This window comes from Anguilla anguilla, chromosome 3 (genome assembly GCF_013347855.1).
Source record: "Anguilla anguilla isolate fAngAng1 chromosome 3, fAngAng1.pri, whole genome shotgun sequence".
Taxonomy (NCBI): Eukaryota; Metazoa; Chordata; class Actinopteri; order Anguilliformes; family Anguillidae; genus Anguilla; species Anguilla anguilla.
In genome coordinates, this window is record NC_049203.1 from 35,410,209 (window position 1) to 35,428,401 (window position 18,193).

An 18,193-nucleotide genomic window follows, 5' to 3' on the forward strand; every position below is an offset into this window, starting at 1 on the left:
GTTCAATACAACTGAATTAATAAAAGGAATACAGTGAAGAAACATCCAATATGAGAATTATTTTTTTAATTTTAAGAAGCCAAATAATAAATTAGATTGTCATTGACCTCCATCAATAAATTTTATTATAGCAATCCAACGTGGTTCAAAATGGTGTCCATTTCGCACATAGGACCTTGATGAGATGTAGTGTAGATCGAAATGTTGTCCATATTCAAAAATATGACTAAAGGCTAAAGACTATGGCTAAATCTACTATACACTTGGAGACTCCACCTATATCACTGTAAAGTAGGTGAAGGGGTCATTGGTGCACCTGTCTTTGGTGAAAAGCCAATTTAAGGATCCAAGACCAACAAGCCCTGGTCAAGACAGCAAATATCTTTACTTGAAGAACCCAGAGAACTATGGAATCTAGGGGCCATCTTATAAAGAGGGTGAGTTGAGCATGCCCACACCGCTCAGAACTTACCCCCAGTACAGCTGTCTGGGTGCTCCTCAGTACCGAGAAGCAGATTTACATGAGCCTCATTGCCGTTGGGCTCAGGGCAGTTGTGATTGGCCCACTGGGCAGCGTTGCCGTAGTGCTGGGCTGTGATTGGGCTGAGTGGGTCGAGGCTTTCACATAGCCCAACATCCAGGTTCTCCTGCTTCTGAAGGTGCTGCTCCACCACCAGCTGCAGTTCTGCACTCAGAATGGGAGACAACAGCACCACCCATGGACAAGTGCTGCCATGACATGGGGCCCTGAGGAATGCTTTGCTCCACTCCCTTCTGTACAAATGTCTCCCTATTGCTTACTTTGAGCGGCAAAAGCTTGGGCACTGACAGGTACTCGTTTGATTCAATTGCCATGTTTCAATGCATATTGCGGAATAGTACGATCTGTTAATTTTCTGGCATAGTTCAGAATGATGCTAAGGTAGTTCAAGTACCACACGTTCATTTTACATTATAAAGTATTCTGATATAATTACTCCTCTTACACTTCACAGTGTTATCCTTTAGAAACTAGAAACTGCATTTTCAAAGGCAGTGTAGCATTTCTTTTCTGACGATAACTCATAACCTTTCTGAGTGTCATCAATGACTTCAGTAACATTTCAAAAAGAAAACATGGGTAGTGTTTACCAATATGAGTACTGTTTATCATCCAATTGCTTATATTCTCTTCACTAACCTGGCCAGGATATAAATTACACTATTTAAATGAGTTCAGAGGAAAAGAATAAACATACAATAGAGAAGAGAATAGATAAATAATGCAAGAACACACCCACCAGTTGTTCAGGACAGGTATGTACTGCAGTGTATGCACCAACCTACTGCCCTATGCTCTGTTGACTGCTATGCATCATCATCATCATCATCATCATCTCATCACAATTATCAACATCATCCAGTTGCAAAATAGTCAGCCATTAACTCTTCTAAGTGACTGCCTTATTAGTTCCTTATATGCCTTGATCCCTCCACCCCCCAGCCATGTGTCACATTTCATTGGCTCAGGGTTTATTCACTGAACTGCAAGTCTACTGTTGCATTTAGTTGATCAAACCTGGTCTGAAGACCACCTGACCAGAAATTTGGCTTGAAGAGCATCACACTGGATTTGGACTAGATCTATAATCGTACAACCCCAATTCCAAAAAAGTTAAATTAAATGCAAATAAACACAGAAAGCAGTAATTTGTGAATTTACTTTTACTTGTATTCAAACAAAAACAGTATAAAGACATGGTATTTCATGTTTTACCTAATTAACTTAATTGTTTTTGAAGATATACGTTTATTATGAAATTTATGCCTGCAACACAAGTTGAAATATCACGGTGATGTGATACAGGTGATGTTAAACAGGTGAGACAATCGTGTTATAGTATATAAGGAGCCTCCAAGAATGGCGTAGTCCTTTATGAGCAAGAATGGGTCGAGGCCCGCCAATTTGTCAACAGATGCGTCGGCGAATAATCCAGCACTTTGAGAAAAGAATGTTCCCCAAAGACAAATCGGTAGGATTTCACCCTCTACAGTGCATAATATAATTAAAAGATTCAAGGAATCCGGTCAAATCTCAGTGCGTAAAGGGCAAGGCCAAAAACCACTTCTAAATATGTGTGATCTCTGATCCCTCAGTCATCACTGTCTTAAAAGTCGTCATGCGTTCGTAATGGATATCATGACATGGGCTCGGGAATACTTCGGCAAACCTTTATCAGTCAACACCATTCGCGGCTACATCTACAGATGCAATTTAAGGCTTTATTATGCAAAGCAAAAGCCATATATCAACACTGTCCAGAAGCGCCGCTGACTTCTCTGGGCTCGATCTCATCTGAGATGGACAGTGGCACAGTGGAAGCGTGTTTTGTGGTCCAACGAGTCAACATTTCAAATAGTTTTTGGACAAAACAGCCGTCGTGTCCTCCAGGCCAAAGAGGAAAAGGACCATCCAAGCTGTTATCAGTGCCAGGTCCAAAAGTCAGGGTCTGTTTTGGTATGGGGGTGTGTCAGTGCCCATGGCATGGATAACTTGTACATCTGTGAGGGCATCATTAACGCAGAAATATATGTACAAATTTTGGAGCAACATATGCTGCCATCCAGACGCCATCTCTCCCAGGACGTCCCTGCATTTTCCAGCAGGACAACGCCAAACCACATTCTGCCCGGATTACAAGTGCATAGCTGTGTAAGCAGAGAGTACGGGTGCTAGATTGGCCTGCCAGCAGGCCTGACCTGTCTCCGATTGAGAATGTGTGCCGCATTATGAAGTACGGTAATGAAGGCCCCATACAATTGTGCAGCTGAAGACCTGCATAATGGAAGAATGGGGAAAAATTCCGCTTGCTAATCTTAACCAATTTGTGTATTCAGTACCCAAACGCTTAATAAGTGTTATTAGAAGAAATGGTGATGTTACACAGCCGTAAACACTTGACTGTCCCAACTTTTTTGGAGCGTGTTGCAGTCATCATATTTGAAATGAGTGTATATTTTCAAAAAACAATTAAATTCACAAAGTAAAACATCAAATAATGTTCTGTTGTAGTGTTTTCAATATAGTACAGGGAGAATAGAATTTGCATTATCACTCCTTTTGGTTTTATTAGCATTTTCCATATTGTCCCAACTTTTTTGGAATTGGGGTTGTACATCGTCAGGGTCCAACTCACAGAAGCTGGTGCAAAGGGCCAGGAGCTGACCTGCCGTTAGGACAAGGGAATGGCTGCAGCCACTTCAGCAGCACATGCAGCTATCTCTCCATAGATAAGGGAGAGGGCCTGGATAGAATCTGTTCCCGGAAGCCCTCCCTGCATGAGTCAGTGATGCGGCCTTCATGATCCCCTCCCTCAGCTCTCCTAAAACCACTCCCCGTGTGCAGTCTCCTGCTGTCACTAGGGACAAGGCTGCAGAAGCATACATGTCTGTGCAAGACTCAAAATGTTGGCTTCAGATGACGTCCATTACACTAATGTTCTTCATCCATCTCATGCTTCCAGACTTCCTGATTACATTATTGAATGAGTATGATATATACTACTTCATATTTCAATGACAAACTCAGAAGATAAGGCTGACATTTGACAGATACTGTGTGTGTATATATATATATATATATATATATATATATATATACATATATATATATATATATATGTATATATATATATATATATATATATATGTATATAGAATAAAGAATGCTGCTCAGGTAGTTCAAGTAGCACATGTTAATTTTACATGATAAAGTATTCTGATATAATTACTGTTCTTACACTTCACTTCTCAGTCTTTTAGTCTTATTTTTTAGAAACAACATTGCATTTTCAAATGCAGTGTAGCATTTCTTTTCTAGCAATAACTCATAACCTTTCTGAGAGTCATCAATGACTTTAGAAACATTACAAAAAGAAAATATGAGTGTTGTTTACCAGTATTCTTTTTATCAGGATTTTACAAAAATGTGATAGCATCCAATTGCTGATATTTTCTTCACTAACATGGCCAGGGAATTTATTACACTATTCAAATGATTTCTGAGGAAAAGAATAAAGCTGCATTAGATGTATGCTCTGAATATGGCACTGGGGACATCTGACATGACCTAGTATACAGGAGCACCAATGAAGACCACCTTAGAAGGCAGGAGTATACATCAGTACAGTGTACAGTGTTAAAAAAAAAAAAACAGTGTGTGTGCATGTGTAAGAAACTGTGTGTGTGTGTGTGTTGTGCTTGTGATTATCTTTCAATGTATTTGTAGGAGTGTGTGTGTGTGTGTATGCATGTTTCCATACTACAGCAGTGAATGGACTGAAACACCCTACAGAAAAACCTAAGAATTAAAATGATGAAATTACAATATACAACCTGACAGCTGCACATTCTCTGAAAATATTGATTTTGTGAGTGAATACAACAGTGCTAAGGTAACTTTATAAAGGCATGGAGGAGATGTATCAATAACTACAGGTAGTGAACAAAAATGTACAATGTTCAGTCACTTAATAAAGTGTGAGGCACCATGTATGGCCAGGAAAGACTTCAGGCATTATGGCACAGAGTCTACCAGTGTCTGACATTCTGCAGGAGAAATATAAGAGAAGTGTTCATGCTTAGTCAATGGAAGTGGAACATGCTGCCTCAGGTGTAATACCAGAATACCCCATAAATGCACTACTGGGCCCACATCTAGTGACTGAGAAGTCCGTGACATGTGGATGATATTACTGTCAGGCTTTGCAATGAGGAACTACTCTTGCTCTGTGGATGAGGGCATTGTTCTCCGCAGAAAATAAATGCTTTAACAAGGAATGGAGCTGTTCACTTAGTACCGATATGCAACGGCCTCTTCTAAGGGTAAGAGTGCATCCACAAAATGCCTGTAAAATGCACCATTGGCAACACAGTTGACACATATGGGAATAGATGCAATATAATAAATTCATATTGCACAATGAGATTGTGTATGCTGTAAACTGCAACTTCTGTGTTATACACAAAGTGAAAAAACAGTTGGTTACACTTGGTCATAAAGACTTACATTCCTAAATCCATTTAAAAGCATGTGTACATTTTAGGGGTTCAGATTAAATCACGTGCCATTGTTAAATCATTGCTATTGCATGATTTGACATTAATGAACATGACACAATGCCATGCATTGACATCATTCATAAAGCATTGCATTTGCTTCAAAATGCTTTGGAAAGGTGGTATATAACATAAGAATAACTTCAAGGTGTTATGACAATACACTTTGTGAAAAATGTGGCCAACAAATTAAGACAAACAAGAAGGCCTACCTATGAGAAACAAAAAAGGCACAATCATGAAACTGGGGAACTAAAAAACAGGAAGTGGACACACAGGCATCCTGTGCAATGCATGATGGGAGAGTACCTTTCATAGTGGGTGGGGTGTACACACTCTGCTTCCTTTGAGCTGGGGACAGATCTGTGTTTGGTACCTGGCACGGCAGAGTGGAAAATACCCATGTGAGAGGGGTCAGGTTTCACTGGGGCTATTTCAGGGCTATTAGCCACCCCCCATAACCCTCACCCCCAAGAAATCAATATTAATTACATCGAGACGGACTCCATCAGAATGCATCAAGGAAAAAATACTGCCTGCTTGGAAAATGGAAAAGGCTCTCTATAAAAGGAAAAAAATTATAGATGGTTGCTCACTATAAAAGCTGCCTTTCATAGCGAGAAACCAAAATGCAGCTAAACTAGCATACAGTCTTGGTTTAGAGGAAGGATGTAAAACTCAAAAATATCAATTGGTTGACTCTAACATTGTCTGAATCATTTCCCATTTGCATATAGAAATTACAGAGTGCAGCTTACCTCTCCCTGACTTCCTGATGTTCGTTTGTCATCTGCTTCTAGGGGAAAAAAAGACATTTCTAAAGGGAATAGTCACTCACTATATCAGATTCATTAAAGCAATTCTTTAATCAATTCCAAATTCAATTGTGAACCCCGCTGCTAATTTGGACAATACAGCTTTGTTTTAATTAGATAACACAGTTGATGAACCGATGAAACTGTGCCTGTGGAATTAGCTGTGCCTGTTTGCTCACTCAGTAGGCAAGTTATAAATAATTTTGCTCCAACTGTCACCACTGTCAAAAACAAGCTTCTACACTCTCCATCATAAGCAACAGTAAATAAATAAATAAAGCAGAAACAGCTTATTGCTCAAATCAGTATGCATTTCTATTTAAATGAAACAAATATTCACAAAAGAGCTGTTTATATTTAAGATGAGGCTAAAAATTCAAACCACAGGTGACAGCAAAGAGTGGCCCTCACTGAGTGAGCCTCTGTTTTCAGTAAGCTATTAATTACTACATGACTCATGGATGAAAATATTAATAAGAATATACATTTTAAAAGCAAGTGAACTGCACTCTAATTTCAGCCATTAAGCTTAAAAAGCTGTGAGCTCAGAATAATTCAATAATATGGTTAATCTTTTTTTTTTTTTTAAATGAATAAAACAAATAGTAATGGCTCCTTATTTTCAAAAGTTGTGCAAATTCGTGGTTTCACACAGAGCTGGGGAGTATTTCATGAAGCAGAATTCCTGTGTTAGCTGGATAACTGCACTGAGTAAAACCTGGAACAGTTATTTTTACTTCAGCCCAAATTTGGGATGGTTTTACTCAGTGCAGTTATCCAGCTAACTCTGTAATCCTACTTTGGGAAATAGGGCCTTGAAGTCATGAGCAATCAATTGTATAGAGGCTGCTGGCTTTGAATGTTGCACGTCTTGTGGTTCTAATGATCAATATAACTTTCACTATCAAGCTCAGACACACCTTTACTTTCACAGATTGGAAACTCATCACCACAGGCTGAAAACAGCAATTTACCTTCTCGCATATGGCTAATCACACGCCAACACACAATAAAATATCCTAGTGATGGGTGCCAGCAATCTAGTCCTGTGCAATAACCCTTCTTTGTCTTTGAAAGCACACAGTCATGATACTCAGAATTTAATGGAATTTGTACATATTCAGAAAACAGAAATACATTTTGGTTATTTATTTATATCTATCTATGTCCAACTTTGAAATGGACTGACACAGTGTCCATACATGCAGAAAACAAACAGGCATGAATGCAAGCAAGCACACACTTGTGCGTACACTTGATTTACAAAAATAACAGACCAAAAAAAGGTGCTTATGTTTGTTTTGAGAGCTGTATCAGTGTACTGTGCACCTGTGATATACGTCTCACTTGACATGAACACATTCTACCATTACGCCTTCTTGTGAATGCCACCAATAATAGCCATTTTCCTCTGAAATAGGCTGAAATTCAACATTTCTTGCTCTCTCCTAAAATGCATTATCAATTAAATGTTATTCTTAAACCATGAACCCTGCCCACTCCAGGGATTGATTTGCAGTCCCTCCACAAAACTAGCATTTGGAAACATGTACATTCCATCAGAATGATGTCACCTGACCTGTCAAAAAAGAGGCAACAGTATTTTGACCAATTGTGATGTGGTGTCACTATGGAAGAACAATTGTTAATCATTTCTATGGAACTCATATCAAAACCATTATAAACACATTTTTAAAAAGTCATAATTCAGAATAAGCTCCACAATAACCACATACTCAGTGCATTTTAAAGTATTATTTAAAAAAATGAGGTGAACTATGAATGCTTCATAATTACTGGTTATTTATAGTTATGATATGCCTTCTATTTTTTCAATTAAGCTATTAAAGAACAAGACACAAAGTCAAACTTAAAGACTATGTTTGAATTTGTTACGTGCTAAGTGTAATAATGGTTAAGTGCACACAGTACCTCTGAATCTGCCAGAATTAAATGTTTACATTCATTTACATATTTATTTCTTTCTTTCTGCAGTAAAAATAATAGTAGCCACTTCATACGATAGTGGCAAGATAATTTTGAGAATTATAACAGAAAGCATTCATAGCACACATGAGAAATGCATAGTTTTTAACCTTCAACACTGGCATTTGTGACAGACCAACCACAGTTCAAAGCTCGGGTTTTGATCGGACAGAAATACCAATGTGACAAAGAGCTGCCTGTTATCTGAGCTCTGCTCTGAACAAAGCAGAACCCACACTAACCACCTACAGCTGATCTCGGGTGAGGGCAGAAAGAAAGGAGATCAGCTTCGGGAATCTCACCACATGATCCGATGATGCACAAAAATACAGCAGCACAATGGCATAGCCAAACGGACAGAATAGTATGATGCAAACCGTTTTTTCTTTGTGTTTTATTGCCTTGAGCACTATTGTTCATAAATGTATACACAGCTCCAAAATTTAGCTAAAAATACACAGAGGGAAACATCATTCACTGGTTTTAATGGGCAGTGTTGTGGTACTGAGGTTGTCGATCACTGAATCATATAAAACAATCGAAAGGCTGCTCAGTACAAAAGGAACACAATGGTCGGTTCAAATCAGACAATCAATAAGAACACGTAATTGATGTCACATGGATGTTGTGGTTTGTGAAGCCTAAAACCTCTCAATGCTAATAGAGTAAATTGAACCGTTAAGACAACCCATACAGTACAACCTGAAGTGTCAGCATCCAGTAAAAGAAAAAAAAAACTGAAACAGCTACACTCATGGACATAGTAAGAATTCAGCAGCTTCTCAAATACTCAAAGATCACAAAACTATTCAGTTACATGTATCTGACTCTTGCAACAGTTATTTTGACGAAGATAGGGACCTTTTCAGGTGGACCATAATTTGGTTGTTTGGTGAATGCCCAACTGCAAACACTAAATATTTGAAATCACACAGCTAGCAGGCTTTTTCAGAAAAAATATTTTTATACAAGGTGAAGTTCAATGAAACCTTTCTTATCTTCTAGAAGAACAAAAGGTGTCCGCATACTGTGCTGAAGACAACTGAGCAGTTTTCAGTTGTTATGGCAACTCTACGTATGCCTGAACTCCATCTTAAGATCCCGACTGATGTTACCGACTCCTTTTCTGTGGAACATATTCCCTGTCAACAAGTCAAGGAAGGCATGAATCAGAGTGTCCCTTCTCTTTCTGGAAGCAGCATTTCCTTGTTTAATATTGTGTAAAGCAATATGCTGTAAGAAGTCTTGACAGCTTCCTCAAATGTTCTTATCTATCTTATATACCAAAGAAAAAATATCAGAGCAAAACTAGGGGTCAGAAATTAAAAGTCCTCCCCACTATTTTGATCCAATCACCTGGATTTGCTAACTAGCAAAATTATTGGGCCAGGAAGTAGAATTAATTAGCGAAATCAGCTGGCTGAGTTCATTGCTGGAAGAACCATATGGCAGGACTTTTTTTCTAACCCCTGGACTTGCCACCTTGGAATAGTACTAGTGACAAGAGCACAAAATGTGACTGATTCTACATGATTATCCCTGGACTCGAGCCAGAAATGGCTCTTTTCTGTACAACTGACAAACAAATTTAGCTACAAATTGTGGTCTGTTTGAAATTGGGCAGTAGGAACCAATCCGAATAAATCTAATAAAAAATGCAACAAAGTAACAGTTTAACCCTGATTTGGACCAAAGCAAAGGAACTATAGGTGGGCAAGTGATCTGAATTATAAGTCCAGTTCTCAAACCCTAATGTACATCACTTTACATTACATCTGCCAAATAAATGTAATGTAATGTAATGAAACACACAAAAAGGAAAACTGCACAAAAAGGGTAAAGGGTGTGAAAGCCACCTAAATGGAGCTGCTTACTTAAAAGTTTAGTGCCAATGTGTTGATACATCACACATCGCCTGACTCTTTTTTTAAAAACCATGGATCACACTCCACTTGTGTACATAAAAATTCTGTTCTTTTGCTCTTAAACCAACTCAATCAGAGCTGTCAGAAACTCTTTGAAATACGGCTCTCAATAAGGTACATTAAGAATAATCCGAATCCATGTTACATAAAAGGTTTTTGTTTGCCTTGACAGCAATGAATAATAAGATGAAGGGAAGAATTCGCCAGAGGGGTGTTTTACAGCGTGACTTTATGTGGCACCACAGGCAACAGACAGGCCAGGTACATTACATACAATGTAAGCAGGAATTGGGTACAGAGGTACTGATTAAATTCTGACACATGTTGACACATACAGTTCTGAATAGGGGCCATTTAACTGTCATTGCAGGCACTTAAAAGGAACGGCAGTTCTAAAGGATTGACACCTTCTCTCCTGCTTCACAGGAAGGGGAGAAAGTGTGTCAGAATTTACAACAAGTGTAACTGAAACCGAGTACTGCAGTCATTCCCAGAGGACCATAAACTCATATATCGTAGCGCACACGCCTCTGCCAGTAATGCAAAGGTTTTTTCCTGGACACTGGATTAAGGACTGTAGGTAAATGGTGAGCTTAAATGGGCTGAATTGCTGGTTCTCATCCTCAAATACTTATGGCAAAACAGGCATTGCCCCAGAATAGTTTTGGTCATATTTGTAACATTTTAAAATTATTTTCAGATGTGGACGCTATAAGGAATGGAATTCTGCAAGCCTGCCTAGGCCTATGTGGTTTTGACCGGATATGGTCCTTTCCTTCAAGTTTCAACCTTAGATTTCACTCCCATGCTTGTAAGACACGGATATTCTGCTAATTGCCCACACAATCAGAGTAAGTAGCAACTGCTTAAAGATAAATTTGAAAAAGACAGAAGTGTTACTTAAGGCACAATTGAGTCAGCATAGATGTCCATTTTAACAGTCACTTTCTGTAACTGTAAAGCACTGCAAAAAAATTGATCCTGAGCTTTGCCTTTTTGCTCACATTAACTCAGTGATCAAGAAATCTTATTTCACTAACACAGAGTTATAAAACTGAGACCAGTTTTGTCTGATAAGCATCCTGAAATGATGGCAAAAACTTTGTAATGCCAAATGCTGTTTTCTGTAAAACTGAACTTTTTTTAAATTGCAGTACCTAGAGCATGCACCTACCCACATCCTAACCCCAGCACATTGCACCTGTTCTTAAGTCACTGTACTGGCTCCCAGTTATATTTAGCCTGAACTTAAAGGTCATGCTTATAGTTGCCCATAAAGCACCTCATGGACTTGGGCATTCACACTTTGGAGATTTATCTGAACTTTAGGTCCCTTGTCACACTGCTTTCGGCAGTTCCTCACAGTCATTTTAATTTTTTTACATTCACATTTACGCATTTTCAGATGCTCTAATCGACAGAGACTTACAGGGGCCTAATCCTGAATTGAGATACGAGCACTTCAATTTTCACACAATCGAAATGTGTTGCCCCCATGCACATCCTGGCATGAGGATGTGATAGATTTGGAGTCTGACTGAAAAGAATGTGTGCCCCTTTGAATTCTGAATTATGTGAATCCTGGTTTGAGATGTAGGTGGAATGAACAGGCAAAACATTTCAGTCAGCATATGAAATTACTGCTCAATGGGTTTTTAGTGGACAGCAATGGTTTTTTATGAGCAATACTGATTAAATTTATTTCGCCAATGTCATGGGAGTTTACACGTTTGGGTTCAATGAATAATATGAATAGAAATTAAAATGGCATAAATATTTAAATCTCAACACATTTGGTGACTTCTATCATTAAAATAAAATCCAATAAGCCATTTTTTAAAGCCATGAGCTGTAATTTCATATTCTGATAAATTGTATTCCTTTGCCCCATTTATCCCATCATTGCTTTTGAACTCAGAATTCAAAGGGACACACCTTCTTTTCAGTGAGACTCCCCATGCGTGCACCTGTCACCTATCACTTAAAGGGAACCCCTCCTGTTAGGCCTTAAAATGGTCTAAATGCCTTCAATTATATAAACATGTCATAAAAACCGTATAAAAGATTTTAGTTATTTAAAATAAAATAAAATAAATATCGACTCGTAGGTCACCATTGTTATTACCGCCACAGTGAACTCTGGGTAGTGACGTCAAATGGTTGCACGGGTTTCTTTTCCATGGCTCTTGTCCATTAAGCGGCATTGAAAATGTATCGTAAAACCTCCTTTAAATGTATCGTATCCGCATGTATTATCATTAATGAATATGCATTTAAAGGAGGTTTTATCACCAATTTAAGATTTAAGGGTGTGGATCAATTATTACGTTACGCCGTTTAAATGAATGACGGTCATGTATACATTTTAGTTTCACCAAAAGCGATAGTTTGATCCGTATGGTCAAGTGACTTCAAACAGCTGCTGCTAGAAAGTGGAGCTCTAGCTCTGAAACTTTTCCGTCTTAGTTAGCATAGGCGAGCAGTTGCTCCACAGACACCATCTCTTATACACTACTCTCGTCTCCTCTGGCCCCCGATCTTCATCGTTCGTTTTTATTTATTTGATGAGGCTGTCCTTGGTGCTTTCCTGCTGAGTAGTATCCCGCTCTGGCTCGAATCGAAAAGGCAAAACAGAAGACATTTTCAATGCCGCTCAATGGACAAGAGCCATGGACAGGAGACCCGTGCAACCATTTGACGTCACTACCCAGACTGCACTGTGACGGTAATAACAATGGCGACCTACGAGTCGAGTTTTATTTTATTTTAAATAACTAAAATCTTTTATACGGTTTTTATGACGTTTATATAATTGAAGGCATTTAGACCATTTTAAGGCCTAAGTGTCTTAACAGGTGGGGTTCCCTTTAAGTCACCCAAACCGGGATGTGTGTAGTGGGAAAAAACTTTCAATATTGACTTCAGAAATTCAAGTTAAGCACATATCTCAAGCCAGGACTAGGCTCTAAGTGCATAAAACAACTGGTCTAAAAGAACGGTCAGAGACCAGGAAAATCAATGAAGTCACAGACAAAACTGAGTCAGCTTTCGAGGTGAGCACAGCAGCACATTTTGTCTTCACTAGATTCAATCTAATTCAGGCTAGTTAGAGCAGAAGTTTAGTAACTACTGCCAGTAAGCCCCTGACTCAGCAGTCACACCTGTGTACAAGGTTTCGTTCTAGCTTTCTATCTGCATATACAGAACTTAGTTCAGTTAAATTAGCTCCTCACAGCCCTGCATGGTGACAAGACTCCAAAAGCAGTAAGACAGGATGTAGCCTGGATGAGTGGGGGATAACCATCTGGTAAAAATGACCAGCTCCTTTTTTTTTTTTCTAAAGGCAATATTCTGTTTACATCTGTTCACTGTTCATTGAATGGATTGTGGGATGCGGGCAGTGCATATGAACATTCAATCATTTAGACAATGCCATATGCCCTTTTCTCCAGCCTCAGAAGCCCAAATCCTATCCTGACGATTCTTTGCTCAAAATTTGGTTGCGAAATCTCACATTCCAATCAAGTGCTTTTATCTAAAATACAATGAACTTGGAGGTTTTTATTGACCTGCACTTTTACTTTTTTACTTCTGTGCTCTTTGTCTGTGGTGTTGATTCTAATGGAGACCCACTAGTAACAGTAAAGATCAAGTAATTCTTGCTTAAATGATGGTAGGAAGACATTTCTTTTTATTGCAGTGATGGGAAGAAAACATGTTCTCATTAAACAGCCATTTTTAGAAAAACGTGTATTTTTCTCATCACTCTGCTTCTCGTGTTACCTCTAGAATTGAATTATATTTCCTCTATTTGTCATACATTAAATCTCTAATATGATGTTAGTTTGTTCAAGCATAGATAATTGATTGTTAGCACTCTGAACCCTTCTGAATGAATCCAGTTTTTTTCTCCAGCAGTGTTATTGAGGGGGAGAAAATTGCCATGACATTCTTTATCCAAAATGGTCAACACTCTTTAACCAGACCCAAACAAAATATGTTTCCCATTCTTGTGTAAATCCAGCATAAATGACCATTAATTAAATTCACAAATAAGAGAGGTCTCTCATGCTTCTGAATTTGAAAGATCAAAAGCAAAAATATTTTATGTTAGAAACTGAAGTGGTGTTCTACACCCTTGATTAAAAAGCGAGGTTGTTTGGGACACCATTGCAGATCACCATTGGAATGCAGATAGAGTTCACGCCTCTGACATCGGTTTAGATTAGGGATTAATCCCCCGTAACTCAAGCAGCGATGAACACCCTTCCTCACTCGGGGATACTCATAATGCAGAGCCCCTCACTGAATTTCCCTCGCTGTTCTTTACCTGCTCCAGGTGAATCATTGTAGATGACCAGCGTGGCTGGCGTGGGTCTTCTCCGACGGATCTGTGAATGACAGAGGAAGGGCGAGATGTTGCTCCATAGCAACTGCTCACTGTTGATCAGCTCTAAACCTGTTATCTTCAGTTGTCAAGGGCTATGTGATATAAAAAAAACACTCTCCACTATCTGCAATCAGTTTGCAATTTCTAAACGGCAGACTAAAGCTCAGGTTGAATCTTTCCCTGTAATTATTCTGAAATGACTAATCCGAGTCTGACGAACCGGTAGTATCGATGACTACTTAGAACAATGGCATTAATTACATTCTGTTGAATCCTTTGAATTACAAAATTATTCTCCCAGTCATTCAGTAATTCATGTGACAGATCTAAAAGCATTTCAAGCAGACTATTTCAAACACACGGTGAGTCTGTAAAATATGGCCGCCCCTGAAGGAAAATGATGCTGATCGTTGTTGTACTTTAGCGTCGTCATTGTAGCGTCGTCTTTATTGATTCTCTAGTATTCATAAAGTATAGTTACAGCTCCCCTAGCAGCGCCTAAAAGACCAGTGTTTTCTATTTGCCTGGTTTTTAACTAACAAGGTGAGCTTGAGGAAAATCCTTACCCCAATGTTTTCTACATAGAGAATTCACCTATTCCAACCTACGCTAATCAAGAAAGACCTTTGAAATAATTCTCAGGCATACACTTCAAAACCTATACAGAAATTTTAAAAGCATGCCTCACAAGTTAATGTTTGCATTATGAATTAGAGGCAGAAAGTGGAAAGGGGAAAGGCTATTGAAGTGCCCCCAGATCACATTGCAAATAGTTTCCCTCAGGATATTAATTCATACTGACTCTTTTATTCTGGATTCTTTATTCTAACATCTGAGGATAAGTCTACAACTGGGATAAGTGGGACTTCAAACAACCTAACCACACCAAACAGATTCTGAAGTCTTCTTTTCAGCACCCTAGCAAAACACTCATCACCACAAGGCAATTGTGTGCTCAGATTGCTTGAAAGTACATCTGTGGCTGCACAAAAAGCGAAGCAGTTTATCCACTCCTCAAAAGAACAACAGTGGTGCTCCACTACTCCTCTACAAAGCGCTCAGTTCCATGAAGGGCAATTAAGAGTCGCTTTCACTTACGTTTTCTGCTGCCTGGGGGTCCAGGTGGCTGTGGAAGAGGGGCATAGCGAACTGGATCTTCTTGGGGCTGTTGGGCTCCATGGTGCGTGCAGAGAGAGTGTGGGACTGCTGACGCAGGGCAGCTCACAGCAGCAGTAGCCTCTGCTCCGGCCCCTCCTTCACGAGCCCTCTGTCTGCTTCTCCACTGACCGCCCACCTTCCAGCACCCCAGTCAATGACAGGACGTGAGCCCTGGCCGTACGCTTGTCCCCGGTCGCCTTCTTCCCGCACCCTCACGCTCCGACTCTCTGGGCTCCTCTCTGGGGTGCTCCCAGGCCTCTGGTGGGCTGGCTGTCCTGGGACTGTCCACAAGCCAATCTCCTCGCAGGGTAATAATAGCAGCCCACAGAAAAGTGCAATATAAGCTCCCTTTGGGACCTGCTGATGTACTGTTAATTATTGATGAGCCAAGTTCAGGAAGCTTTTATTTTTTTTCTTTCACTCTCTCTCTCTTGTTTTTCCTTCCTCTTGCTCGCTCTCTTTTACCCTCCTCTGGCCTCTGTAGATTTCCCTTTCAGAGGTGTATGCACCTTGAGAAAGGAGAATGTATTTCATAATTCATAAAATAGTCAATCACCCCGCAGCACATCATTTACAGATTCTCAATTATTAATGAATAATGAATTTCTGCAGTGAAGGATATCCACACAACCTTGGGCAGAGCACACATTTTATTTGTAGTTCTGGGCATTGTGATGTAATCCACAATGAGAAGACGTATTAGAGAATTAGAAATAATATAATGACTTAGGGGCATAAAAATATTCCCATCCTGAAAAATCCACACCCAGAACACATTCTTACTTAACAGGTTTGTAACAGAACACAGCTTAAGATAATTATCAGGAGGTGACAACATGAGAGCCTCGCTCTCACTGGTGTATGTGCGAGGAGGGCTGCTGTAACTGACACACCGGTCAGGCAAACTGAGCCCTCCCTGTCACCAGCCAGGCTCCCTGGGGGCAGCTTCTGCCCGACACACACTCTCCCCCCAGTGGTCTGACTTACAGTCACAAACAACTACACCACCTCCAGTGCCCAGAACATCACAGTACTATACTGTTCCTCCCTGAACTGCTACTGCAAAACTCATGTCATCACTGCAACTTGCATAAACTCACGAGTGCGCAACCAGGCACATGCTCTCATATGATGTGCATGATGCCAGCCAATGCTGCTTTTCATTCTGCAGGCCATCTGCAGAACCACAACCAAGAAGTTAATGCATTGGAGGGACACACTTCATGTGTAATTCACACAAGCAGAAAGCAGGCAGTTTTTGCAATGAAACAGTGCTGAACAAATAAGGCTTTTCTCCTCCCTTGGTGATGCTATAGCAATTATCCTACATATCACCCCGCGAGGCCACAGGCCACAGTCAGCAGTCTTATTCACTGATGGTCCAATCATTTTCAGATTTAGCATAAAAGCCTGGGCCCCAAGCTACTACCATTCAAAATAAAAATAAAAACTATATTACAGATTATGGACACTGAATGTACAAAACCTTCTGGAGATTTTTACAAATTCTTTTTTAAGCTATTCATCAGCTGTCCAATTCATCTGAAACCTCCAATGTGCTCTAGCTATGTTTTGAAAGATTTTTTCATAAAAAAATCATGATAACCATAGGAAATTCAATTCACAATAGTCCACAAATCTTTGTTTTAATATGAACTTACAATCAACTTTACACATAAGTTTAATTTAATACAAAGCTATATAAGTCCATTGATGAGCCACCATAACACACAATTTTAGTTATCAGCAACATAGTGGATCATTGGATCATTATTTTCGCACAAACATTTTGGAAAATGAATGACACATATTTCGATTGCCACACTATAAACACATATTTTAATTGTCCTATTTAGAAGAATAGTCATAACTGTTGGTGGCAGTTGTTTTGAGCATGGCCGTGGGTCATTGCTAAAAGCACATGTATGTATATCTACTATTTATTTTAACTGAAATATCTCAGAAATCTTCATAACTGTGGAAAAAAAAATGTTTCCATTGACTGAAAACACTGTCTTTTCAGTTTCTTTGTGAAAAAAAAAATCTGCGCTTCAAATGATGAGAATATCTTGCCTTCATTTTATGAAAGCGTGTAATGTGATTACAGTCTGTAACATAAGGGGGGAGTGCAATAGAGTTGTCTTCTGGGCAGTCATTTCCACCAGCTTTTACCATCCAGAGCTAAGTGCATTTAGACAGCAAGCTTTCAGGGGGAACTGTTGTGATTGCATTAAGATTTGCCACTTGTATCCTCTCTGTAAAAGCTAATGCAAAGCTGCCTGAATAGCATACATTGGCAAGGTCAGCATTCACACTTTTCTCATTTTAGCAGGGTCATATTATGTTGTCTATTCCTAAATGTATGGGCTCAATAGGGGCCAGACAGGCAAATTCGAAAGATAAAATCCAATGGAATTCTCCAACCTTTGTGACTATTTTTACAAAATGTCTTCCAAAAGGCGCTGCCCCCAATAGAGCTGTAAAAAATGTACGTAAAACATAATTAAAAAGCTTGTTTAAAATTTTGATGGTATGGCAGTGACATACAATGAAAGGGAGACTGACAACTGATACCTTACAGCTGGCACCTTATTACCACACATAGACTCATCCTTCCTTCACAAATGCATGCAATTAGGCAGGGCTGGGCTTAGAGCCTGCCTGGATTCCATTGTGAGGCCCCATAAAACGAATTCAACTACTGCTGCTACTATTTATATTGTCACTGTTGCTATATCCATTGATGCTATTATTGCTGATATAAATGATCATCAACATTATTGTCATAATCTTGAGAATTAACATAATCATTATCATAAACG

At 39.3% G+C, this 18,193-nt stretch overlaps 1 protein-coding gene across 4 annotated transcripts in view; it reads right to left on the bottom strand.

The window, feature by feature from the left end:
• The window catches only part of ppp1r1c (protein phosphatase 1, regulatory (inhibitor) subunit 1C), a 31,581-nt gene extending 15,858 nt beyond the window's left edge, over window positions 1-15,723 (bottom strand). Inside the window, exons 1-5 of one of the 4 annotated variants that reach the window (XM_035407496.1) lie at window positions 15,312-15,723; window positions 14,154-14,214; window positions 5,856-5,890; window positions 5,407-5,473; window positions 473-685 (exon numbers count right to left, since the gene is read on the bottom strand). In XM_035407496.1, coding sequence (XP_035263387.1) covers window positions 473-685; window positions 5,407-5,473; window positions 5,856-5,890; window positions 14,154-14,214; window positions 15,312-15,392 — 457 coding nt within the window. In that variant the 5' untranslated portion in view covers window positions 15,393-15,723. Of the gene's footprint in view, window positions 1-472; window positions 686-5,406; window positions 5,474-5,855; window positions 5,894-14,153; window positions 14,215-15,311 lie in introns of all 4 variants that reach the window. The other 3 variants (XM_035407494.1, XM_035407497.1, XM_035407498.1) reach the window with 3 other exon arrangements.
• Window positions 15,724-18,193: the final 2,470 nt, after the last annotated feature.